General features: G+C 53.4%; 1 protein-coding gene across 1 annotated transcript in view; it reads right to left on the bottom strand.

The window, feature by feature from the left end:
* Positions 1–25,378, bottom strand: part of SH3RF3 (SH3 domain containing ring finger 3) — a 155,589-nt gene that overhangs the window by 48,135 nt on the left and 82,076 nt on the right. The window contains exons 3-5 of the mRNA XM_065927319.1: positions 20,384–20,479; positions 9,000–9,353; positions 3,341–3,414 (exon numbers count right to left, since the gene is read on the bottom strand). Coding sequence (XP_065783391.1) covers positions 3,341–3,414; positions 9,000–9,353; positions 20,384–20,479 — 524 coding nt within the window. The remainder of the gene's footprint in view (positions 1–3,340; positions 3,415–8,999; positions 9,354–20,383; positions 20,480–25,378) is intronic.

Genomic DNA, 25,378 nt, shown 5'->3' with positions numbered 1-25,378 from the left:
TGTATGCAGGTCAAGAAGCAACAGTCAGGACTGGACATGGAACAACAGACTGGTTCCAAATTGGGAAAGGAGTATGCCAAAGCTGTATATTGTCACCCTGCTTATTTAACTTATATGAGGACTACATCATGTGAAATGCAGGGCTGGATGAAGCACAAGCTGGAATCAAGACTGCCAGGAGAAATATCAACCACCTCAGACACGCAGATGATATCACTCTAAAGGCAGAAAGCAAAGAGGAACTAAAGAGCCTCTTGATGAAAGTGAAAAAGCTGACTTAAAACTCAACATTCAAAAAATCTAAGATCATGGCATGTGGTCCCATCATTTCATGGCAAATAGAAGGGGAAAAGTGGAAACAGTGACAGATTTTCTTTTCTTGGGCTCCAAAATCACTGCAGATGGTGACTGTAGCCATGAAACTAAAAGATACTTGCTTCTTGGAAGGAAAGTTATGACAAACCTAGACAGCATATTAAAAAGCAGAGACATCACTTTGCTGACAAAGGTCCATATAGTCAAAGCATAGTCACATACAGATGTGAGAGTTGGACCACAAAAAGGGTTATCGCCGAAGAATTGATGCTTTCAAATGATTGTACTGGAGAAGACTCTTGACAGTCCCTTGAACTGCAAGGAAATCAAACTAGTCAATTCTAAAGGAAATCAACCCTGTATATTCATTGGAAGGACCAATGCTGAGGCTCCAATATTTTGGCCACCTGATGAGAAGAGTCGACTCAACAGAAAAGATCCTGATGCTGGGAAAGACTGAAGGCAAAAGGAGAAGAGGACAGCAGAGGATGAGATGGTTAGATACCACCACCAATTCAAAGGACATGAGTTTAAGCAAACTTCAGGAGATAGTGTAGGACAGGGGAGCCTGGTGTGTGGCAGTCCATGGGGTTGCAAAGTCAGAAATGACTTAGCGACTGAAAAACACCAAAAACAAGACATAATACTCAACAGTGAGAAGCTAAACGCATTTCCTCTAAGATCAGGAACAACACAAGGATGCCCACTCTTGCCACTTTTTTTCAACATAATACTGGAAGTCTTCATCATAGCAATCAGACAAGAAAAAGAAAGAGAAATCCATTCGGGAAAAAGAAGAAGTAAAACTGTCACTGTTTGCAGATGACATGATACTATACACAGAAAATCCAGAAGATGCCACAAAAAAACTATAAGGAATCTTCAATGAATTTAATAAAGTTGCAGCATATGATATTAATATATAGAAATCTAGCAACAAACTATCCAAAAGAAAAATAAAGAATACACTCCCATTCATAACTGCATCAAAAAGAATAAAATATCTAGGAATAAATTTAACCAAGGAGGTGAAAACAATGAAACTATAAGACATTGATCAAAGAAACTGAAGACACAATAAATGGAAAGATATTTTGCGCTCAAGGATTAGAACAGTAAATATTGTTAAAATGTTCATACCACCCAGGACAGTCTATAGGTTCAAAGCAATCCCTATGAAAATTTCAATGGCATTTTTCATAGAACTAAAACAAATAATTCTAAAATTTGTATGAAATCACAAAAGACATCAAAGATCCAAAGAAACCCTGAGAAAAGAAGAAAGCTGTATTTCAAAAGATAGAGCTACAGAATATACACATTAACGTGCAGTAGTCAGTTAAACTTGCGCTGGCCACCATCCAGGTGATGACCACCATGACCAGCAGACACATTCCTGCCAAAATGCTCATTATCCTTTGAAAGATGGATCGGACTCCCTTCTGTCAGCTAAACGAAGATCTCCACCCAAACAGCCATGCTCAGGGGTGAGGCAGAGGGAGTGGGCAGGGGGCTGGGGACCACACTGACCCCTCAAGCCCCAGGGCACGGGGGAGTCTGGGGGAGAAATAAGTCCCTACACACTCTGCCCCAAACTTAAGCTCCCTGTGATACAGAGGGTCCTTAGGTGGCTGAGGCCTCCAGAATGTTCTGATGGCTCTCTGGGGTGATACTCCGGGAACTGGTAACCTTCTGGGTTCCGAGGCAGAGCCGCCTCCTTGGGTGGCTGACTGGGGCACGAGAGCAGGGGGTGGGCTGCCACCAGGACCCTCAGCGTCCAGCAGGGGAAGACTGGCTGTCTCTGAACCGGGAACAGCTCCTGAGAGCCTACATGCCAGGCACCTTGTTGGGGATGCCAAGATGAAAGCCCTGGGCTTGTCCTTGAAGAGCTCTTCTGTCCCGCCTCGCACTCAGGAAGCAACAGGAGCCCCACTGTCTCCCACAGAACAGGCTGCTTCTTCAGAAAAGGGTCTAGCACCCAGTTTTCAAGAGTGAGACGACTGCCCGGACTGCCCTGGTGCCCCGTCCCCAGGTTGAAACAGAGACTTGGTTGGAAGGGAGCGCCTCCTGTCCAATGTTGTCCTGAACTTCTTCCTGAAGACTCTAGACAGCACCTACTAACCTGCGTCCCCTCAGGAAGCTGTGCAAAAGGGGCGGGTCCCCAAGCCCTCGGCTGGGTGGGTTGTGGCAAGAACCCAGTTCCCACAGAGCGAGCAGGTAAAGGAGGCTTTCAGGGATTCCCATCTGCCACCAGAAGAGGGCGCAAGTTGGGACTGGACTCTGCAGAGAAGCCGATTCTGCAGAGCGGAGGGAGGCAGGGAATCCTACCTAAGACAGGCAGGCTGCACTGTGAAAGCCTCACGTGCTCGAGACCCTCAGTGTTCCGCAGCGACACAGGCTGACACTCTGGCCATTCTGGACCCTGGGAACTTTCCACCCTGCCACATTGTTTGCCAGATTCACATTCTCCACCTTAAATGTTTGTTCAAGAAGCTGAACAGCAGTTACTTGACAGCAGCCGGCAAGGTGCTCTTCAGAATGCTCTTGAACGGTGATGTTAAATGGCACATCTTTTAGAAGCTGTCATTTAACAAGAGCAGATTCTCCTAACAGACAGACATTTCACTTCCCAGCAGCGTTCATCTGGCTCGATTTGGTGATGACGAGCAGCTCCTTTTGGGGAGTGGGACGGCCGGAGGCTGCGTCTGGGCCATTAGTGGCACCTGCTTCTCCAGTCATCCTCTGCCCCACGGGGCCCACATCTACCTCCTCAGGGGCCTCTGGGGCCCTTTCCTGAGTGATCAGTGGGTGTCATCAAATGTCTGGACCGCCTTCCTGCTCTCACCGAATATTGGAGAAGCACAGACGCTGATGAACCTGCTAATCTGCTCTACAGGTTGCGCCATCAGCAGTCCTGAGAGCTCAGAACCAAGTGGGTGACAACTAGAAAACCCCACACGGACACGCTAGTAGGGTGGGGGTAGGTACTGAAAGCTGGGGCCCCAACACATAAGTGGCAGCTCACACATTGAGAGGCAGCTGGACTCTGGGAGCAATGCTCTGCTGTTCAGTCGCTGGGGTGGATCCGGCCGAGGAGTCCTGGAAACAGACAAGAGGACACAGTGAGCGGACTGCAGACTCCCAGGGGAGCCTGGCAGCCAGTGAACCCTGTCCCTCCCACAGAAGCTCAGGAAACCGCGCCTGCCCACGTCTGGTTGGACAGCGGATGCAGCATTCAACGTGCAAGGAGATGGGGGGTGGGGGAGTGGGCTGCCTTTATTTTCAGGACTTGAATTAGTTTACTCCTGTGTTTGTCCAAGAAAAGCCAGACAAAACTTTTCATGCTTCAAGATGTAAGCTTATTTAAAACCACATCCCTGAGCACTAAGGAAAACCAGTCCTTCCACAGCGAACACAGCGGCTAGAGCGGACAGGATGTGAAACACGGCATCTCGCCTGACCAGGCGCGCAAAGCCTCAAGGGTCCACTCTGCAAGATGACGGAGGGACAGCTCCTCGCAGGTGATTCCTGCTGAGTGCCTGGCACACGGTGAGCTGCTGAGGGGCTGGCTGAGGCAAAAAGAGCCAGTCCACCCGGTTTGCTACAGTGGCTCCAGGAAACTCAACAGGGGAGGACCCTGGGGGTCAGTTTTCTTGCTTCTTGCTGACTCTGACCCTCTGGACTCCTCTCAGAAGGACCCTGCAGTTACAATGGCCCAGAGGGTCCAGGACTATCTCCTAGCTCCATTTCCTGGTCTCCTGCCAAGGAAGGCAACACTCACAGGTTCTGGGGATCAGGAGTGGACATATTTGGGGCCATCATTCCCCCTCTACCAACAGGAAAAGTGGATTCAGGCGAGGAATGGTGTGCAAGACAAAGAGCATTGAGTCTCCGTCCTTAGTGACTCGCAGAACAGAGATGCTGAGTGAAGGGAGTGGGGAGTATGAGACCCGAGGGAGGTCACAGACTGGGCGCTGGACACAGTGAGTCTGATGTGCTTGGATCCTGAGGATGACGCAGTGGGAAGCCAACCAGGGGCTGGGGAGTGGGGGCACAGCCTGGACATGTGCATTCAGGATCAGCACAGGGTCCCTGAGCCCTGAGCTCTTAGCCTGCAAACCTAGGTGCATTGCACCCTCGGGCCCTGACTTCTGCCCCGACCACAGCTCAGCGACAGGGATGGGGTGCACCCCACTCAGAATAGCTGTGCACCAGACAAGACTGTGAAGCCTGGTCCCCAAGAATCAAGTAGTGAAGACAGGGCCTGGAGGGATGAGGAAATGGCCATCGAGGGGTCTCACCTTCCAGGTGAGTTGGAATATTAGACACAGTAATTCACAGTTGCGAGCAAGGAAATGCTGGCTTCATTCTTTCTGCAGCCACTGGAGGTCAGAGGTGAAGATTCAGCCTCAAGAAAGGGCGGAGGAAGGACAGAGGCTGACCCAAGACTCTGTCTGCTGACCAGCATGCCCCACACAACAGGGAGAAGGACCTGCACAGGTGGGTGTGGACAACTGCATGGAGCACATCAAACAGGACTGGGTGAGGGAGCTGGACACCCAGGTTTAGCTTGTTTCTATAAAAGGAAGTGTGCTTCCATTGGGAAAATTACATACAGATGATAAAGCTGGTACTTACAGAGTTGGGATTTGAGTTAATTTTTAAAAACTTATTCAGGTTTTCCATCATTTTACTGTCAACAGTGAGTGGTTCCAATACATTTTCAAAGTGAGATACACAGAATGACAGTTCAATTATCTGAGGTCTGTCTCAAGATCAAGCTTTGGTTGATGTGACCGCATGTTTCCTGGATTCCATACATGTCACCTTAGTGGGGGGCCAGGAGGGGCCAAGAGAGGACTGTGGGGTGACCCTTCAGATCAGCCACTCTGTTGACCAAATCCAGTCACTGTGGCCACAGTGCTGTTGGAGGGCCTCAGCTGGGTGGCAGGACCCACAAGGTGACTGGCTTGGATGGAGCTAGACTCACAACCCAGCTCTTATCAGAGGGCTCCTGTGCAAATAAAGCCTCCTGAAACAGTTACCAGCCAACAGACACCACATATGAAACCCCATGACCTGGTGTGGCTGCTGAATCCTGCTGTGCCTGGAGGTAGCCTTCCCCGGTGTCTTTCTGCACCTCACTGCTCTCCAGCCACGCCGGCCATGATTCACCCGGAGGAGACAAGCTCATGAGGCTGCCTCCACCTCTCGGCCAGAGGAGGGATAGGGTGGCGTGGCTGAGCTCTGAGCCGCAGAGCTGAACCTACCGACCTGGCCCGTCACTCTGGATGACAGATGCTGGGGGCAGGAGGACAGGGCGCGCACCCAGCATTGGGGCCACGAGGATGTCCTACAGGAGCCACAGGGGAGCACTGCCGGCCCTCCCTGGACACCTGGCCCTCAGCTGAGATCTGACATGACAGAGGCCACAAAGCAAATAAGTGGGATTTCAGGGCAGACCCTCCATTAGAGCAGGGATGCAGGCATGAGAAGCCACACCTGTGATAACCCCTTTTCCCAAGGTCAAGGTCGAGATGAAGAACATCTAAGACCAAGCCCACTGAGCCGGGGCTCCGATAGTTGCCTGCAGCGTGGAGCCCAGGTGAAGGCCCCTTTGACATCGTACCCAGTGGTGGGAGCCCCGCTGGGACTTCCTGGTGGGGCAGGATCCCACCCATCCCCCTCCGAGGTCTGTCTTCACCTCTGTTCCTGCGGGGAGAGGGTGGAGGGCTATCCCCCGCTGGCAGCCGAGGACACAGGCCCAGCGAAGGAGGACGTGGCCGCAGACATGGGGGCCCCTCCAGAAGCCTGGCAGGCAGGCCTCTGCTAACCCCAGGCGAGACAAGGCATCGGGATCAAGGGCTCGGAAGCACCAGGCATCCCATGTGGCTCCAAGTCATGGCAGCCCACCCTGGAGGACGGCGCCTACCAGAGGCGCAGAAAGTCTGTTTGAGGTCGTTCAGTGCAGCCCCATGCCCTCCGCTGTGACCTCGTCGAACAGGCTTCCCGCAGGGTCTGGGGCCTGTCTTCTGGCTGAGGGCTGGAGGCTGATTCCGCTTTGATTTTTAATGACTTACTTTTAAATGACTCTGGGCCTGAAGGAATTAGCGAGTGCTTGGTAGGGGTGAGGGAACTGGGCAGGGATGAAGGAAGAAAGGAGAAGGCTCCAGCGCTTTCAGATAAAAATGATTGGGAACGCAGCCCTGGGACAGGCTCTTCCTGCCTCCTGGTGACGGCTCGCCCCTCCCCCCGTCCCGCCCCGGCCCCGCCCTCCCTCCGTCCCGGCCCCGCCCTCCCTCCGTCCCGGCCCCTCCTTCCCGGCCCCGCCCTGTGCCTGCCTGATCCATCACGGGAAGGTTTCCGCTGAGATGAAGCGGCATCTATTCAGTAGACTCGCGCGCTGGGACTCAGCCCCGGAGGCTAGCACAACCCGACCAGAGGAGCCGCCAGCAGGGTGGGGGCGGCCGACCCCAGTGACCCATCTAGCCTCGTTCAGAAGTGGCCCACAGAGCATTTGACTGGAGTCTATGACGAGTCCCAGAAGACGTGATTCTAAACCGTCAGGTTGTTACCAGACGCTGGAGGCCGCACCGTGTCCTTTCCCCGGGGCCCCTGAGCAGTAGCCAGGAACCAGGCCTTTAATTTTCCACTGGGATTAATAAAAGGGAAAACGGTCTGTGGGTTGGTGGACTGCACCCCTGCTAAAAGGGGCTCTAAGTCACTTTCCTGACGCAGACCAAGACCCTAAGAAGAAACATCTCACTTTCATTTTAGTATGTGTCCAAATAACACTGTCATCACCATGAGGAGCTGCGAAATGGGCAAGTTCACTCATCACTTGCTACCACCCTGGAACGCAGGGTGTAAAAGATTCTCAGGAACATGCTTCCCAAATAAAACTTCAGAATAAAACATTTACAGCCAAACTCTTTGCTTAGTTCCAAGAAGAACAGCCAACAGCCTGCAGGGCCAGGGTGACCGGAGGCAGGGTCTGGGTGGTGAGCCTGGCCTGGCAGAGCCTGGCCCGGGCTGGCCAAGCTCGCACCAGCAGCTAGAGGTCAGAGGCCGAGGATCTGAAGGAAACGGTCTGTCCTGGGAGAAGGAGCCATCGCACTGTGCCAACAGAACATCCACAGTTCTCTCCATCAGCCCCGGGAAAGTTGGCTGGCCACGCAAGACAGAGGCCGATGGGAAGCCAAGCTCACCTCAAGTGGCTCCACTCACACCTGAAGGGGCCCTGACAGGTCCACAGACTCAACGCAGCCCTGAGCCTCTGGCTCCAGGTCCGCTCGGGTCCATAGACCCACCCGAGGTCACATCTGGTCGCTTCCGCCCCCGCCTTGATCAACAAGATTCTCCTGGCTCCCAGGGTGGAGGGAAGCTGCAATAGAGACCATGAGGTCGCAGGCTCCAAAAGGCCAAAAAGCTGCCCGACCCGCTTGAGTGCCATCTGGGATGAGAGGACACACCTCCAGCCCCTGCCTTCATCCCGCTGGGCCACAGCCAGGCCAAGAGCTGGACAGGCCTCCCCGGGTCACTCTGAAGGGGAGGGGCCCCTAAAGTGGGGAGCTTGGGGACCATTCAGTCCGGGACTGAAAATCACAAAGTGCTAATGAGCTGGGATGAGGGAGGTGGTTATAGGACTACTTCTGACCTGTCAGGGGCGTCATAAGGTTTGACTTTGAGTCAACGGGTCTTTTTCCACAAGAAGCGTCCATCACCCATGACCACCGCCCACGAGCACCACCACATTGGCACCTGCCATTCACAGCCCTGTGAGTGAGTGTGCAGTCGTGTCCAACTCTTTGTGGCCAATGGACTGTAACCCACCAGGCTTCCCTGCCCATGGGATCTCCCAGGCAAGCATGCTGGAGTGGGTTGCCATTTCCTTCTCCAAAGGATCTTCTGACCCAGGGATGGAACCCCTGCCTCCCGTGTCTCCTGCATTGGCAGGTGATTCTTCACTGCTGAGCCACCAGGGAAGCCCTGCAGCCCTGCCAGCCTGCCCTTAACTCACAACGCTCACACCCCTTCCTCCTCCCAACAGCTGAGTGACAAGGGTCCAGAGATGGGCGCAGCTACTTCCTTTGACCTCTCACCCCTCTTGACGGCCCCACTGAGGGCCCGAGCCTGGTCACAATGTTTCCTTCCAGTGTAACTGTAGGAACATGGGTCCCAGGACCCGGTCATCTCTGCTGCTGACCCCAGCACCTCGTCTCTTGATGGACTGGCCTTTCATGCAGCAAGCAGAACCAGTCAGGCTCTGCTAGTTGGCTGCGAGCAAAGCAAATTCCCTTGACTTCCCTGGTAGATGGAGCTGGTGCCTCGTCCCACACAGACAGGTTCCACAGACACGTGTCACAGGGAGCACATTGGCCAGGCTCACGAGATGCTCAAGACACAGGAGCGCTAATCCAGGCTTTCTCCTGTGTCAGAGGGCTCCGGGGGCTGGGATCGCACCTTCAGAGGCTGTCTCGGGCCCCTGAGAAGCCCCTCATGTCCACCAGGGCTGTGTAAGTGCTGTGGTTGAGACGGAGACTCACCTCCACCAGGGCTTGGGGGCCCTGAGGCTGGGACCCCAAAAGGCACAGGTGCCTGGCCTTTTCATGCCTGCTCAGGGACTGGGGGAGGGAAGTGAGTGGCGCTGAGGAGGACCACCAGGTCACGTGAGGTGGCATTACCTGGGCAGGAGCACTGCGGGACAGGTTCGTCAGGTCCCCGATCCTGGCCGCGGCCCGGGGGTCGCTGGAGCTGATGAGCACAGGGGCGCTGATCTCCATGGAGCGCCTGTGGCCACTGGCCTGGGTGGACTTGTGCGTCACGCTGAGCGCCGTGAAAGAGTGCCGCTTCTTGGCATTCTTCTTGCTGTCCACACGCCGCTGGAAGGCGCTGACCGCTCCCGTGCTGCCAGAAGTGGGACCCGGGGCCACGCTGGCCACTGCGCCAGCGTCAGAGGGTAGGGAGGCAAGGCAGCTGGATGCTGAGGCCAGGCCCATCTTGTCCATCTCCATCAGCTGCTTGGCGGCATCATTGAGCTAAGGAGACAGGAAGGGGAGGGTCAGTGAGCAGCAGCTGCACCCCACGTCCAGCCTTCTGCTCACGCCTTAAAGCTGCCAGTGTGTTTGAGGTGCTAGAACCTTCCAACAGCACGTCCAGTAGGAACAATGTTGAGGATACACAGTAAAGGCCGGGGTAGCATCTGGGCACTTGATTGAAAAGCTTTTCAGGGTTCTGCTCCCTTTGCCCCACTGTGGCTGAACTGTGCTGCCTGGGAAACACCCAGAGGGTGGGGGGAGTGCCCCCACGTGCTCCCCACCTTGTGGGCCAGCAGGACGCACCACCCCCGTCCACCCCCCACCCCCCACACGCGGCCTCAGGCTGCAACAGAGCCCTGTCCCCGCAGTCCGGGGAGGGGGGCAGAACAAAGGCCCACCACTGGAACAGGACATGCCTGTACCAGGTGGGGGGCAGGGCCCAAGGGGAGTACAAGCAGAGACCAGGCCGTGAACTCAGGGCCGCAGTGGGGCACCATACCAGGGGCCGGTGCGGAGAAGGGTTGCAAGCCTTTGCTGCTGGATTTGCGCAGCGAAGGGAAGGGATGGTGCGTCCACAGGTCAAGCTGATAGATTGCAGGTGTTGGAGTCCAATCGCTGTGGATGGCTCAGGCACAGGGCTGTCTGCATTTCCACTGCAAACACCCATCCTTCACGGGGTGGGGGGTGGGGTTGTACAATTCACTCCAGGCCCCAAAACCTGGGATCTAAATCCAGGATCATTTCCTCTGAAATGCTGCCTTCACTGAGGCTCAGCTGTTTTGCTCTATTTTAAGGTTTTACTCATTTGCTCCCCCTATAGTGCTGAGTCCCCTCTCCCTTCTTTGGGGGCCCTCTGACCCTGGAGGCCGGCCTCCTGTACCCCCTGTTCTGCACCCAACTGCGGGGCCACCCAAAGAGCAGAAGCAGGAAGCATGGGCACCAGAACCTGGTCTAAACTACCGGCCCTGTGCCTCCACGTGACAGGTTTCTGTTCGGAAATAACGGCACCAACGCTGCCACTGGGCTCAACTCCCCCTTGGCCCCAGAGCAGCAGCCCTGGAGCCCCTCACTCAGTCCCAGGGACCCAATGGAGTCAGTGACAGAAACCACAGTTTCAGGACCAGGAAATCCAGGGAAGGACAAGGCAGTTTGTGTGCACACCCAGAGTACATGCGCACACAGCAGGACCTGGCACCCCCTGGCCCCACGGTCATGCCCGCCACTCCACCACACGATCAGCAGCCCACCACATGTCTGCCCTGAGCTGACATGGAGAGCTGGGCTTCAGGGTGGCCTGAGTGCCTCCACGGGTGCTTAAAGGATGAGCCAATGTCCAATGAAGAAGACGGTCTCCGCAGGGAGACAAACCACAGAGAGAGTGACAAACGCTGCTTCCTGGTGGTGAAGCCTCTGCATTTCCTCCCACTCCTGCTGCGGGCAAGGGAACCCCAGAAGAGCACCCTCCAGATGCAGGAAAATGGTTTGGCCTCATCCTGTTCACTGAGTTTTTGTTGTGTGACAATGGCAGAGGGGTCTGGCCTGTGCAGCGGATAGAGGAAGGCCATGTGGTGGGGGCGGGGGCGGGGGTGCAGTGAGGAGGGGGTGAGGCCTGCAGATCCCTCGGACCTGTGGGCTGCAGAGAGGAGCCTGGATTTATTCTGAGAGTACCGCCCCCTCCCATTCCCGCCCCACCCCTGTCAGGGCCATAGGCGGGAGTGAGGCCCGAGTCACCTTTGTAGAGATGGTCCAGTCCGTGTGTGACAATGGACCATGGGGAGGTGACAGCGGGCAGAGGGTCGGCTGGGAGATGGTGACAGATGGCAGGGCTGCTCTGGGAGGGCTGACACCCAGCACAGCTGAAAACTTTTCCTCTGAAAGTTCCTCTTTACATTCGCTTTATGCTATCAACTCCAGGTAAAAGCAAAGTTAGAAATGAATGACATGGTTGGGCATAGGAATCAGTGGACAGAGGGACAAGGGATGTTCCTGGAGCAGGGAGGGGGTCTGGAGTCACCTACTTCTGATGTGTGGAACAAACTCTGGAGTCCTGAGAGTGAGCAGGCCAGCCTCCCATGGCCCTGCCCTCTCCCCACGCCTCCCCACTGGGCCTGCTGGGTCACCCTGACCCCAGTCTCTCAGCCACAGGCACTGGGGGCTGGCCCCTCACCCTTGCTCCTGCCCCCAAGGTGGCTTCTCTGCAGGTCCCTCTGAGCAGGAGAGTTACAGCTCCTCCCCTACCTTCCTCCCACTTCCAGCTCCATGTCCTCCATGAAGGACACACTGCCTCTAGACTTCACCTTCTCTCCATCTGTGTCTCTTCCCACGAGAACCTGGGTTTCAAGATGACTCTTCCAGGGCCTAGCACATAGCAGTCGCTCAATAAATGAGAGGCAGCTCGGATGGCCATGTGCTGAAAACTGCTCTATCGGTCCAGGGCTCAGACGTGCCAGCAGACTCAGAGGCATGGAGTCCTCAACAGCTTCACACTCAGCTCCTAACTGCTCTCACTTTGAGGCTTTGGAATAAACAAAAGCCACAGAGGAGAGTTCTGAGCCTCTCTGAGTGGGTGCAGCCTAAATTAGCTGTGTTTTCTCTCTGCAGTAATTGATGGAGTTGCAGCGGTTGCAGACAGTGGACCGAGCACATGCATGGGTCAGGTCACCAGGGACACACGGCCTCTCTTCCACACAGAAATGCTGCCAAAGGGAGCAGGAGGAACATGACGACGGGAGGGGTTTCTCCAAGTGGCCCAGAGGGTTAGTCTCAGAAGTAATTCCTGGTCAAGTCTTAGAATGAATGTGGAGGCAGCAGAAACTGCAGGGCCATCTCCCCACAAACGCTCTCAGCTCTGGAGGCAAGAAGCCCAGGGGCCCGTGACCCTTTCCAGCTGCACAGTCAGCCAAGTCATTCCTTCTGCGCTGAACACAGCCTGAACCTCAGCCAAGCCCTGCTCTGTTGTCACCTTGTAAACACCTAGAGTCAAATCTCTCCAGGCCAAGTCTGCTTTCACCCTCACCAAGGAGGCTCACCCAAGGGGCAGGTGACCCCATATCCACAGCCAAGGTCCACACTTGGGGCCACGTGGAATCTGCAAAAGAGCCTTTTCCCCAACTTATTTCTCAGATACGGGTCCACCCAGACCCACTGTCAGGCTTGGGGCTGACTGAGCCTGGGGTTTCTGGGCGTCTTTGATGCTCACTGAAGTTTCTGAGTCACTGACTGGACGGGATGAGTCAGAGTGGGAGGAGGGAAGTCGAGCAAAGGCACCTGTTGAAACCACAGCCGAGGGGAGGGCAGGTGGGAGGGTGTCCAGGGCAGCCTGAAGGAGGGGGTTGCTGAGGAGCCTGTGTCCCTGAGCAGAATACAGAAGAGTAGATAGCAGCTGAGGACACAGATTCTGAGCCAGGCATCCAGTCGGGGGAGCTCAGCTGGCTGAAAAGTGGTCATATCCTCACGTGCCTGGTTTGTAGGGTCACTGCTGCACACACAGGGGACACGCGATGGGAAGGGAGGAAAGCCACTGGCACCTGAGCAGAAACGGTCAACGCAGCACAGCCAGCGGCTGTCCCCACGGCTGTCCCCATGCTAGGTGGGCTTAGGCCCCAGGAGAGACGTGGGCCCCACTGGCAGCCAGGCCAGGCTCCTCCCTGTATTTCAGCCCCAGGTTGTCACACTGTCATCCCGCTGGTCTATGGAAGATGGACGTTCACTCAAGGTAGTGCCTCTGCTTTCTTCTGGGCCCTCCTGCAGCTGGATGGCTCCAGGAAGGCTGGCGGCTCAAGGTCCAGAGGGACTGGTCTCACGGGACTTGCTAGGTCCCTGTGTGCTAATAATAAGCAGGCATGCTAAAAGGGTCCCAGCTAAGACCTTGGTGATGGCTGGTAGCTTAGTCCTTATATAATAGTTTGACTTCCATGAAACACTGGCCCACAACCCAGAACACTACACAAATGAACTAACTGCCTACTGTGTGCTGAATACTACGCCCGGATGAGAAGGGAAAGGAACTGTCATTGGTCTGGCCTCAAACTGGCTACCTATGCAGAGACAGGATGACAGGGAACCCGAGTCATTACCTGTTTACATGTTATCTTGTGTGCATCATATTGTAAGATTTAACTTCACAAACAGTTTAAAAAATGCTACAGGGGAGAGCGGTCAGGGAGAGCTGGTAGCTATGTACCTACCAGCCTCTGTGGAGGACACAGGGCCACATCCCATTGCCCGGATTGTGCCTTGGGGTGCAGACCCGAGGGTCAGTGAAGTCCTCCTCTCTCTGGTGGAGCTCCATCGGCTCCACCCCCCTCGCTCCCTCACCCAGCCTGCCCTGTGGTGACTGGGCGTCACCTGTAAGGGAAGCACATTAGGTCTTCATGAAGGCACAGTCTGAACGGGGACACAGAAATGCGGGCAGAACTCATGTCCAGGTCCAGAGGGGGAATCCCTGCCCCCAGTTGCCCACTGATGGCATACATCATGATGCTCATGAGAAATGGGTCATGAAGAAGAAAACAGAAAAACAAAACGGAGCTTCAAGCACCATCACGTCTCCCCAGTGTTCTATGGCAGGGACCCCTGAGCAGCTCCTCTCGTTTCTTCCTTGGGACTTTGTCTGGTCACCTCTGGTGTGGCAGAATCAGGGTGTCGTGAGAGTTAGGAGCTGGGTGAGGAAGCAGGGGTTACGCTGACTTGGGAGACACGGAGGAGCCCCAGCCCGCCCCACCCCACAGCGCACCTGGAGCGCTGGTCACAGGACAGTGTTTGGACATGGTTGTAACCTGTCTCCATGGGGAACAATGACCCCCAGAGACTTGCACCTGGTCCTCACTTCTCGGATGGAAGCTGTTTACTCTAGGCCCTGAGCTGAGGGTCCTCAGCATGGGAGAGCCACAGCTGGCCCACAGACTTCCTGTTCTGTCGAAAATACCTCTCGGATCCTAATTTTATCATCCTTGTTTGTCCCCAATCGCAATTATATCAATTATTGCAATATAATTGACATACGACATTGTGTTAAAGCATACAACATAATGGTTTGTCACCCTTATTTCAAAATTCTACACCACCACAGGTTAACAAGAAGGAGCAACAAGGACCATATTTACCCTCTTATCTGAAATGCTCAACACAGATTAAAGAAACACGGCTTTCAGACATGGAACGCCGGACAGTTCAGGAGTGAAGAACCTCATAAACCACAGGACATGCAGTAGAAAACACAGCTTCAGAAGGTGTCTAATCAGCCCCACACTGAGGCGCCCTAGTTCTGCCTAACAAGCTATGAGCAAGGCACAAAAAAGCATCACACAGCCTCTCCGTGCAGAGCTCAGTACATCCCAGGACAGGGCCTGCAAATACTGGTAGGCATGCAAGAACACCCCACATCCGAAAAGCCAAATTCACAACACCGCATCCCCTCAGAGGTGCTAGGCAGGCAAAGTGGCAGGGAATGCAGCCCGTAAACTAACTGGGTCAGTATTCACAGGGCAAGAGGTCATCAGTGGACCTAGAACCAGAACCAGCCAGAACCCAGAGTCGGTGGGGAAGCACCAGGGGACACACCGACCACACTTCCCACGTCTGAGCAGCAAGGCCAGTGTGCGCATCAGGAGACACCCCCAGGACTCGAGGAAGACACCGTCCATCTTCTAAAGACCAGTCCCCTGGATGCCCAGCCCACCCGTCCGTGCCACAGAGGCCCTGCCCATTGGTCTGTCCATCTGTTGGGCACATGCTTCCCATGTGCTACCCCACGGAGGCCGCTTCCTGCCTCCTTCCACACAGGTGGGGCCTCAAGTCCCAGAGTCAAGCAAAACCCTCTGTAGGAAAGAATGGGGCAGGGGGGTGGTTGTAACAAGATGCCGCAGGGAGGTTCTGGGGCCAGTTCCACCCACCCACCTGCTGGCCACGAGGGAAGCCATGGGACGGGACAGTCTCAGGAATAGCTGCCGCCACGTGAACCCACCTCAAGCTTCACAGTCAATTGTCCAGATGTGGCTGCAAGTTGCTGGTTTTGAACTGATACCATTCATCAGGCCACTAGCCTGGGGGCCTGGGGGCTGCGTGGCTGCCCCACAAGGGTCCCATCCCAGTGACTCTCTTTGGAGAACCCACCTGGCTGCAGACCTGCCCTGACCTCTAACAGCTTGACAGCCACACAGCAATCCCCGTGTCGGCACCAGGGCCACTTCCTAGAAGCTGGCAGTGCTGGTCGTTGGTAGTAGGAAAGAAAGTATTTAGAAGAGGCCCTTTATCCAAGGGAGCCCCTCTGCTCAGAGCCGCTGCCCTGACTCCCTGGGTGGCTGAGAGAGTGGGAACGCCCGGCCAGGTCCCTCAGCTACTGTGAGGGCCTCCCACCCCTTCCAGAGGCCTTGTCCCCCAGACACGCCGCTCACAGGTGCCAGCAGCCACTAACCATTGCCTCTGGGTGGTGCTGACCACCTACATGGGGCTGTGCCTGGTACTTCCTTGGGTCCTCCTGGTGCCCTCTGGACATGGCACCGTCCACACTGGCAGAGGGAGAAACTGGGTACCAACGCATCACACAGCTGGGTGAAGCCCAGGTAGCCTACGGGTCCAGAATCAGACCAGGAGAACAGCCTTCCAGTACCCCCCCACATCCCCCAGTGGGAGCAAGAAGTCAGAACTGATCCCCACCTCCCTACTCCCCAATGGGAGCAGAAAGTCAGAAACCCCCACCCCAACCCCCCAATGAGAGCAGGAAGTCAGAACCCCACCTCTCAGTGCCATGCATCCCCAACATGCAGGGTTTCTTTTCCAGGAGCTGTGTCCCCGCCCCCCACCAGGGACACCCCAGCAGGTTTATACACCTGGATTCCAAGTACACCTAGGGTCTGTGGAGGCACTGAGGCCTGGAAGGGGCTCGGGGCTCCTGTGTCCTTCTGCTTCTCCCGAGCCTGGGCGTGGACCTTCCACTAGAAGCCAAGGACCCTCCCCAGCCTTCTCCCTGGAAACACTCTGCCTGCCCCGGGGCCTGAGACAAAGGTGAAGAAACAGCCAACAGTTACTGGGTCAGCAAACCCCATGTGACCGGGGCAGCCTGCACCTTTGAAACAGAACAGACAGCTTCAATGCTGTTTGTCTCCAGGGATGTTGGCAGCTCTGATACCACAGTTGGAGATGGACGCTCAGAATAACATTCTCTCTTCATAAGGCAAAGTGACAAGGAGACGATAGTACTCCAGGAACAAGAAAAGCCAAGTTCAACACTGCAATTAGCAGAGGCTCAGACAACTTCCACAGCAATCATCGCGCTGAAGACCAAGCCTCTCACACAGGAAGCAGTTGCCATTAGCAACCATACCATTTTGGGCATTACATCTATTTGGCTAAATCAAGACTTTCAGTTTTTGCCTCCATCTTCTCCCGGATCTGTAAATAGCACCACATCAGCCTCAGGGATCAGCCGAGGCCTGCAGCACCATCAGCAGACAGAGGCTTGGATCTGGTCCCAAGGTCAGAACTCTCTGGACGCCCCATGCCCAGGATGAGGCTGCCCCCACTTTCTGGGGCTCACCCCACCTCTTCATCCTCCCCACCTCCTCATCCAGGATACAGGCATCTGCAGGTACCCCAGGGCTGTGGGAGATCAGGGCGGATCCTGATCCCAGCATGTGGGGCGGCAGAAGGGGGAGCAGGAGCCAGAGGACAGGCCCACCAGATGTGCACAAAGCTCCAGGTTTAGGACACAGGTTCTCAACAGACACCACTACGGACGCGTCCATCCAGCTGCGTGGATGGATGGATGCGGGCGGCTTTGATGGATATGGAGGGTCAGTGGGAGGGAGACAGGATTCCTGCAGCACCACTCTGGACACCCCCACCTCCACCCTTCAGCCCCTCACGCCTGCGTGGAGCCTCTCACACCCACGTGCAACCCTGGGCTGCAGCCTGAAGCCCACAGCCCTCTCCTCTGGGCCATGTCCTCTCCTCCTTGAAAGCCACCCTCACCCTGTGGCTGTGGCGTCTGCAGCCGCACACCTGTCCTCTGGCACGTCCACCGCTGCTCGGCTGACCAGGAGCCTGCCTAGCCTCCACGTCTTCCCTCGGTTCCCTGCCCCTTACAGGTCTCAACACCTCAGGTGAAGTCCCCAGATCACGTCCTGCTGCGTCCTGAACACTCTTTCTTGACAAACAACCTTCTGCGGAGAGGCTGAGACGAGGACAGCTGGGCACAGACCTTCATCGCCCCATCCTCATCTCTTGTTCCTTCCGAGACCCTCCTCTCCAGCCACCTCCTCCGTGAGGGCAGTCAGGTTGGCCCCTCTACCCCCGGGGTGTGGGTGACCCTGTCTGTGATAGAGCTCCTGCTGCAACCGCAGGTGGGGCTGACTTCCACCCCATCTGTGGGGATGGCGAGCTCCATCCAGTCCTCGGTGCCCTGGGGACTGACAGGCCTCCCACCTCGGCCTGGTCCACCAGAGCGGCCCTACTGTGTTCTGGCCTAAGACTCCGGGGTCACCCCTAGGCTCCTCGCCCCTCTTCAGAGTCTCCTACTCCCTGCTCACCTCTGCTTCCAGACTTCTCCCCCTCCACAGAGTGGTCTCCCTGGGATCAGCTCCTCTCATTACAGGGCAGGGGTCCCCAGCGAAGCTCCCAAGAAGTGCTGGCTCTCTAGGCAGAGGCACGGCCACCTTGTCCCTCCAGGTGTGGATTCCAGTGACTGCCCACAAGGACATGTGGAGCCAAGTCAGTTGGCCTCCAGGGAGGGGCTCAGAGCACAAAACAAGGAAACATGTGGCTCCAGGTTGGGCGACATGATAGGCTCCTAGGAATGTCCCCATGACTCTCTGAGTGGTCCCTCAAGGGTCTGCCTGGGAAGAGGCTCCACTGACCAGAGACATCGGGAGGGAGGGTCTGACTCTGCACATCTGGACGGCACTGTGTGGTTTCTGGGTCAGAAGCAGTAGGATAGAGACCACCCCAGGCACTGGAGCAAATGCACAGGTGAGGACAGGGGTCCATTCAGGAGCCAGAGGGCAGAGTGTGTGCCCGTGAGTGCCTCTCACGAGGTACCAGAGAAGAGCGTGTATGTGCGTGTGGCCTTACTGCTGGGGAGGGTCTCAGAATTTCCTGGGAAGCTGATCTAGAGCAAGTATGAGAACTGCAGGGAGCAGGACATTTAGGAAATGGGAGCAAAGGGCCAGAGATGCGGCTGGAAGAGCAGAGGACGCCATGGTGCAGAGAGCCTGGGCTGCCCGCCCCAGAGAGCAGCCTCCATCCTGCAAGGCCTGGAGCCCACTGGCCCACAGGGCTCAACAAAGGCAAAACTGGCCACATCCCGGGAATTGTGTGCAGGGCACCCTGAATCGGGGACTGTGGGCTCTGAGTAGGGGCGCTGGGAGCTGAGTCGAGAGACGTCCACCTGCAATCCCCTCCAGCTCTGGGCCTCTGTCGGCTCATCGGTCACATGGGGGCAGGGGGTGGAGTCCTGGTGTTCATGCTTGGGATGTGTGAGAGGCAGGACGAGGACTCCTCAGAAGGGTCCAGGGTGCAGGCACTGTGAGCACTGGCTGAAACGATTTCCAAGGATGACTCGGGGGTACACAGGTACAGCGTGGGGTCAGGCTGGGGACGCACACATGGACATGCGTGACAAACAGCAGACACACACACAGCCCACGGCAACCAGGACTTGAAAGGTCAAAGGTTGTGGATACTCCCCACTTGGCCACTGCCCGTGACACATTCACTGGATACCTACGGCACATCAGCCATCAGCCCCAGAGAAGACGCAGGAAGCCCCAAGTGTGCTCCACTCCAGGAACCGGCCACTCACCAGCTGCCCCAAACCCAGAGTCCGGGAGCCTCAACATCTGTTGTTGGCAGAGTCAGGGGCGGGGTGTAGGGGTGTAGGGGGGCAGGTGCCTCTGGGGGAAACCCAGAGAGTCTCGGAGAAAGAAACAGGGCTCAGGCTCAGTTGTAAAGAGAAGTCCTCTGGGGAGCCCTGCCTCCTGCCGCATGGTGAGACGAGGGAGTGACCCACAGGTCAACCCCACCTGAATTCAGAAGACTGTGGGGCAGCCTCCTTCTCTTCAGAAGAGGGGCTTCAAGGCCAGGGCCCCAGGGTCTGGTGAAGCAAACCACAAAGGGCAAGAGAAGGGTTGGGAGTCTGGCCTCACCTTCACCTGCAGGGGCGGGGCTGGGGCGTGGTCTCACCTCCACCTGCAGGGGCGGGGCTGGGGCATGGCCTCACCTCCACCTGCAGGGGGTGGGGCTGGGGCATGGCCTCACCTCCACCTGCAGGGGCGGGGCTGGGGCGTGGTCTCACCTCCACCTGCAGGGGGCGGGGCTGGGGCATGGCCTCACCTCCACCTGCAGGGGCGGGGCTGGGGCGTGGTCTCACCTCCACCTGCAGGGGACGGGGCTGGGGCGTGGCCTCACCTCCACCTGCAGGGGGCGGGACTGGGGCACTGTCTCACCTCCAGGTACATCGGGGGGTGGGGCGGTGGGGGGGGTCTCACCTCCACCTGCAGGGGGCGGGGCTGGGGCACTGTCTCACTTCCAGGTACAGCAGCGGGACGGGCTGGGGCAGGACCTCACCTCCAGGTACATCAGGGGGGCGGGGCCGGGGCATGGCCTCACCTCCACCTGCAGGGGGCGGGGCTGGGGCGTGGCCTCACCTCCACCTGGAGGGGGCGGGGCTGGGGCGGGGCCTCACCTCCACCTGCAGGGGGCGGGGTTGGGGCAGGACCTCACCTCCACCTGCAGGGGGCGGGGATGGGGCGTGGCCTCACCTCCACCTGCAGGGGGCGGGGCCGGGGCACTGCCTCACCTCCAGGTACATCGGGGGGGCGGGGCCGGGGCATGGCCTCACCTCCACCTGCAGGGGGCGGGGCTGGGGCGGGGCCTCACCTCCACCTGCAGGGGGCGGGGTTGGGGCAGGACCTCACCTCCACCTGCAGGGGGCGGGGATGGGGCGTGGCCTCACCTCCACCTGCAGGGGGCGGGGCCGGGGCACTGCCTCACCTCCAGGTACATCGGGGGGGCGGGGCGGTGGGGGGTCTCACCTCCACGTATAGCAGTGGGAATATCCCAATCTTGTCTCTCAGCTTGCCCTCTGCCCAGTTGTCATCCACTCTTCTGATTACGGTCAAGACTTCATCCTGGAAGTGGCCCACGGAGACAAGCCCAGGGACATGCACGAAAACAGACACAGAAACAGAACCAAGAGATCAGTCTGTGTCACTGATGCTGAGGAAAGACTCTAAGTGATGACTCGTTATGAGATCTGACATGAAAACCGTTTATCCCCACATCGTCACCCGCGATCGCTTCTCCTCTCTGGTATTGATTTTAGAGGCCAAGACACTCCGATGGAAGTGTATGGCAATTACAATCTAGTGAGCACTTTAAAATTCATGTTCCTAGTAATTACTAATGGATAAGATTGTTTTCAATAAATATAAATTCAACTAATCCTTTCTGTGTTTCTACCTCCATCAAAGCACAAAATATGACCCAATCTAATTCATTTACTTAGAGTCGTGGAAGTCTGAACAAGCCTGTTAAATTCGTCATGCCAGACGGTATCAAGGATAGAGGCAGAAGGCGGAGAGAGGCAGAGACAGGAGGGTCGTGAAGCAGGGAGACAGGTGGCCAGAGAGGGTGGCCCCACCTAATGCCCACACAGGTGCCGAGGCTGATAGGACAGTCGATGAGGGTGGCAGACGATGGGAAGCAAGGGGACGACCTGCCTGATGCACCCTCAGGTGCAGGGACAGCCGACAAGGTGGGGGGCGGGATGAGGAGTGAGGGGATGACGGGCAGCAGCGAGCGTCGGCGCCCAGGCTGGTGAGACCAGGGGAACAGTGGAACCACTCAGGGGCGACCAGGAGAGCCCTGAGGCCACAGTGAGCTCCACTCAGATTCAGCCAGAGGGTGGAGCTGAGATCCTGCCGATGGCACAAAGGAAAAGACAACCGCAGGCTTCTTATAAGTCAGCGCTTTTGCGAAAGCAAAATAAATCAAACAACAAAAAAAGACATTTAATTTTGTAAAATTAAAAATAAAAAAATGCCAGATTAATTTTGGTAAAAAAATAAAATACACAGTATCCACACTGTTATTTGAGACTGGTCAAGAAATTAGACTCAAAGAAATAAAAGAAAAAAAATAGGAAGTACAAATACTGGAAAGAAGACCATACAATTTTCTACCTAGAAAAACAGAGTATCAATTAAAAATTAGAATAAATAAGAACTTAAGAAAAGCTGCAAATTTTCAAATAAATACATAAAAATCATTGGTTTCCCCATCTACCGCCAATAATCAATTAGAAAATGTGATTAAAATTGGCTAATCATTAAAAAAATAAAGTTGATTCTCTAATTCACTGAATATGTCAAAATTAATTTCATAAGTATTAATGATTTAAATGTTAGGGAAAATAAAAATTAAAAAACCTTAAAAGTTCAAGAAGAAAATATGGATAGATGTTTAATCTTGAACTGGGGATGGTCTTAAGAAGTAAATAACAAAGATTTGGCTAGAGAAAAATGAAATCCTCTATGTTAAAAACAGCAAGAAAAAGACAAAAAGGCAAATACTCTAGAAAAATACTTGCAGAGAATTGGAAAGAAAGACTGAATATTCTTGCTACATGAGAACTTAGAGACACAACAGGAAAAATAGATAAATAAATACTTTGAAAGGAAAACAGGCCAAGGGCAAAAATCACATAATTTACAAAAAGGAAGAAAACCAAACTGCTGTTAAATATATTTTAAAATGTAATACCTAACATTCAAAAAGTACAACTTTAGAGAGGAAAATTCCTTCTCTCCTCTTTGTTCTTTGGGTGTCTATCAGATAAGCAGGGATGAACATAAGCCAGCCAATGTGGTCAGTGTGAAGTCTACAGGCACTTGACCACTGCTGTCAGGGATATAAACTTATGGCAGCAGTTTGGCAAGTCCTATCAAATGTGAGACCCTGCATACACACTGATCTGAAAGAACATTTCTAGAACCTCTTTCTTAAGAAGATCAAAGACATGCAAGAAGATTCAGCTCTGAACATGCTCATTACAGTGTTTGCTCAACTAGAGAAAAACTAGAGACAAAAGTACAAAGAGGGTTAGTTCGATAAATTACGATATGTCCACCAATATAACGCCAGCCACCCAGTCCTGCCTAAGGAGGATGGGAAGGTGGAGATGCTCACAGTCTAGATGTGCAGCAATTCAGAAGATGGGACCCTAAAAACAGAACCTCTCCTCCCCCACTAAAAAGCCAATTTACAGCAGCACCCTTTACGTGGTACATTATGTCTGAATATCAAAAAGGAAAAAAATCACTAGATGTCCTAAAAGGCAAAAAACAGTTTGAAGACAAAGAGCAAGCATCAGAACCAGACTTAGATATGGAAGGAATGTTGGAATTATCAAACAAGGAATTTAAAACAACTATGATTAAGATGCTAAAGGCTCTAATGCATTAGGTAGGAAGCATGCAAAAACAGGTAGGCATTGCAAACTGGCAGGTAGTAAGTCCAAGAAAGAACTAAAAAGAAATGCTGGAGATCAAAAACAGTGCAACAGAAATAATGACTTTTAGAGGCTTATTAGTAGATTTAACACAGCTGAGGAAAGAGTCTCTGAGCTTAAGGATGTCTCAATAGAAACCTCTCAAACTGAAAAGCAAAGAGAAGAAAGACAAATAAATAAACAAAAATCGGAAAACCGAATGGAATATTCAAAAATTGTGGGATAACTACAAGAGGTGTAATATACACATAATGGGAATATAGAAAGAAGAAAGAAAAAATAAACAAAAGAAATATTTGACACAACAATAACTGAGGATTCTATACCCTGCAAAATAACTCCTTCATCAATAGTGAGGGAGAAATAAATGCTTTCTGAGACAAACAAAAATTCAGGGAATTCGTTGCCAGGAGACCTGCCTTGCAAAAAATGTTAAGAGAAGTTCCTTAGAGAGAAGAAAAGCTGCATAGGTCAAAATCTTGAATCTACATAAAGAAAGAACATAGGAGAAGGAATAAGTGAAGATAAAAGAAAAAATAGTTCAAAATAATAATAGCAACAATGAATCTGATTAAATATATCTATCTTCCTACCACATATATGTATATCTATGTATACATAAGCATATATTACAAATGTGTAAGTATATTGGAGAAGGGCATGGCAACCCACTCCAGTGTTCTTGCCTGGAGAATTCCATGGACAGAAGAGCCTGGTGGGCTCCAGTCCATGGGGTTGCAAAGAGTTGAACATGACTGAGTGACTAACACACAGACAGATGTAAGTATATATAATATGTATATTGACATAATGTTAAATGAATAACAGCAATGACACAAAGGACAAGAGGAAGGAATTAGGAATATTTTATTATTATAAGGTACCCACATTGTATAGTGCTATTTGAAAGTGGACTTGGATTAGTTGTAAATGTATATTGCAATCTCTAGGGCAACCACTAAAATAATTGTTTTAAAGGTGCAACTGATATGCTAAGACAGGAGAGAAAATGAAATCATATAAATTGCTCAATTAAGACTATAAAAGGCAAAACAGAGTAGAAAACAAAATAGGAACAAAAATCAAAGACAACAAATAGAAAACAAACAAAGGTGGTAAATATTAATCCAACAATATCAATAATCCCTTTTAATAGCAATAGTCTAAATGTATAAATTGAAAGAGAATGTCGTGGTGGATTAAAAATAAACAAGACCCAACTATATGTTGTCTACAAGAAACCCACTTTAAATATAAAGATACATATAAGTGAAAAATAATGAGATAAGGAAAGGTATACCACGCTGACACTAACCAAAGGAAAGCTGCAATAGCTCTACATGAGAGACAATGCAAATCACTAATATTAGTAATGAAAGAGGGGACACGACCACAGATACCTTGGGCATTAAAAAGATAGTAAAGAAATATTATGAACAAATCTATGCCCACAGATTTAATAAACAAAATGGGCCAATTTCTTTAAAGACACAATCTGCCGAAATTCACACAAGAAAAATACTAATAGACAATCTGAATAAGTCTGTTATCTGTTAAAGAAATTGAATCAATAATTAATAAACTTCCCAAACAGAAAGCACCAGATCCAGATGGGTTCACTCATGGATTCTACCAACATTTAAGGAAGAAATTATGCCAAATTCTCTAACAATTTCTTTCAGAAGACAGAAGCAGAGGGACCACTTCCTAACTCATTCTACGAGGTCAACATTATAACATACACTTCACTAAAGAAGATACACAGATGGTACATGAAATGATCCTCCACATCATATATCATCAGAGATATGCAAGTTAAAACAACCGTGACATACCACTGCACACGATTAGTAATAGAAAGGCCAAAATCCAGAACAATGGCAACATCAAAAGGATTGTAAAAGGATCAGTGGTTACCAGGAGTAGTGGGGGAGAGTGGTGACTTGTGCAAGCTTCCGATGGGAGGGACTGGCTGTGGGGAGAACTGGGTCTTGCTCTGGTGGGCAAGGCCACACTCAGTAAATCTTTAATCCAATTTTCTGCTGATGGGTGGGACTGTGAGCCCTCTCTATTAGTCGTTTGGCCTGAGGCGGCCCAGTCCTGGAGTCTGCAGTCTCTATGGCAAGGCTATGGGCTGGACTGTGCACCAGCAAGTGACCAACTTCCTGATATCACTGAGGCTAGTTCCCACCGCTCTGCTCTGCTCCACCCCGACCCACAACAGGGACACAACCTCCGTGAGGCGTGCTGAGAGCTGAGTGGCACCGCAGAGCCGCCAGCACCAAGTTCCATGGGTCCTGCCAACAGTCACACCTTCTCCCACCACCAACACAGGACCCAGAAAACAATGCCTGGGTCCTGTCAGGCCTCAGATTTGCTGTCATACTTCACAGCCTAGGGCCGGGGTAGGCATCTGCTCTGCAGCCTCTTGAGAATGTGAAGAAATGCACCCCCTGGAACCCCAGCTGCGTTGGACAGGGCAGGCCCGAGTCCAGGGCACAGTGCGCTGCTCACGGGG

Source organism: Muntiacus reevesi, chromosome 3 (assembly GCF_963930625.1).
Source record: "Muntiacus reevesi chromosome 3, mMunRee1.1, whole genome shotgun sequence".
NCBI lineage: Eukaryota > Metazoa > Chordata > Mammalia > Artiodactyla > Cervidae > Muntiacus > Muntiacus reevesi.
Note: the sequence above shows the minus strand (reverse complement) of the source record. Positions and strands in the feature narration are given on the sequence as shown.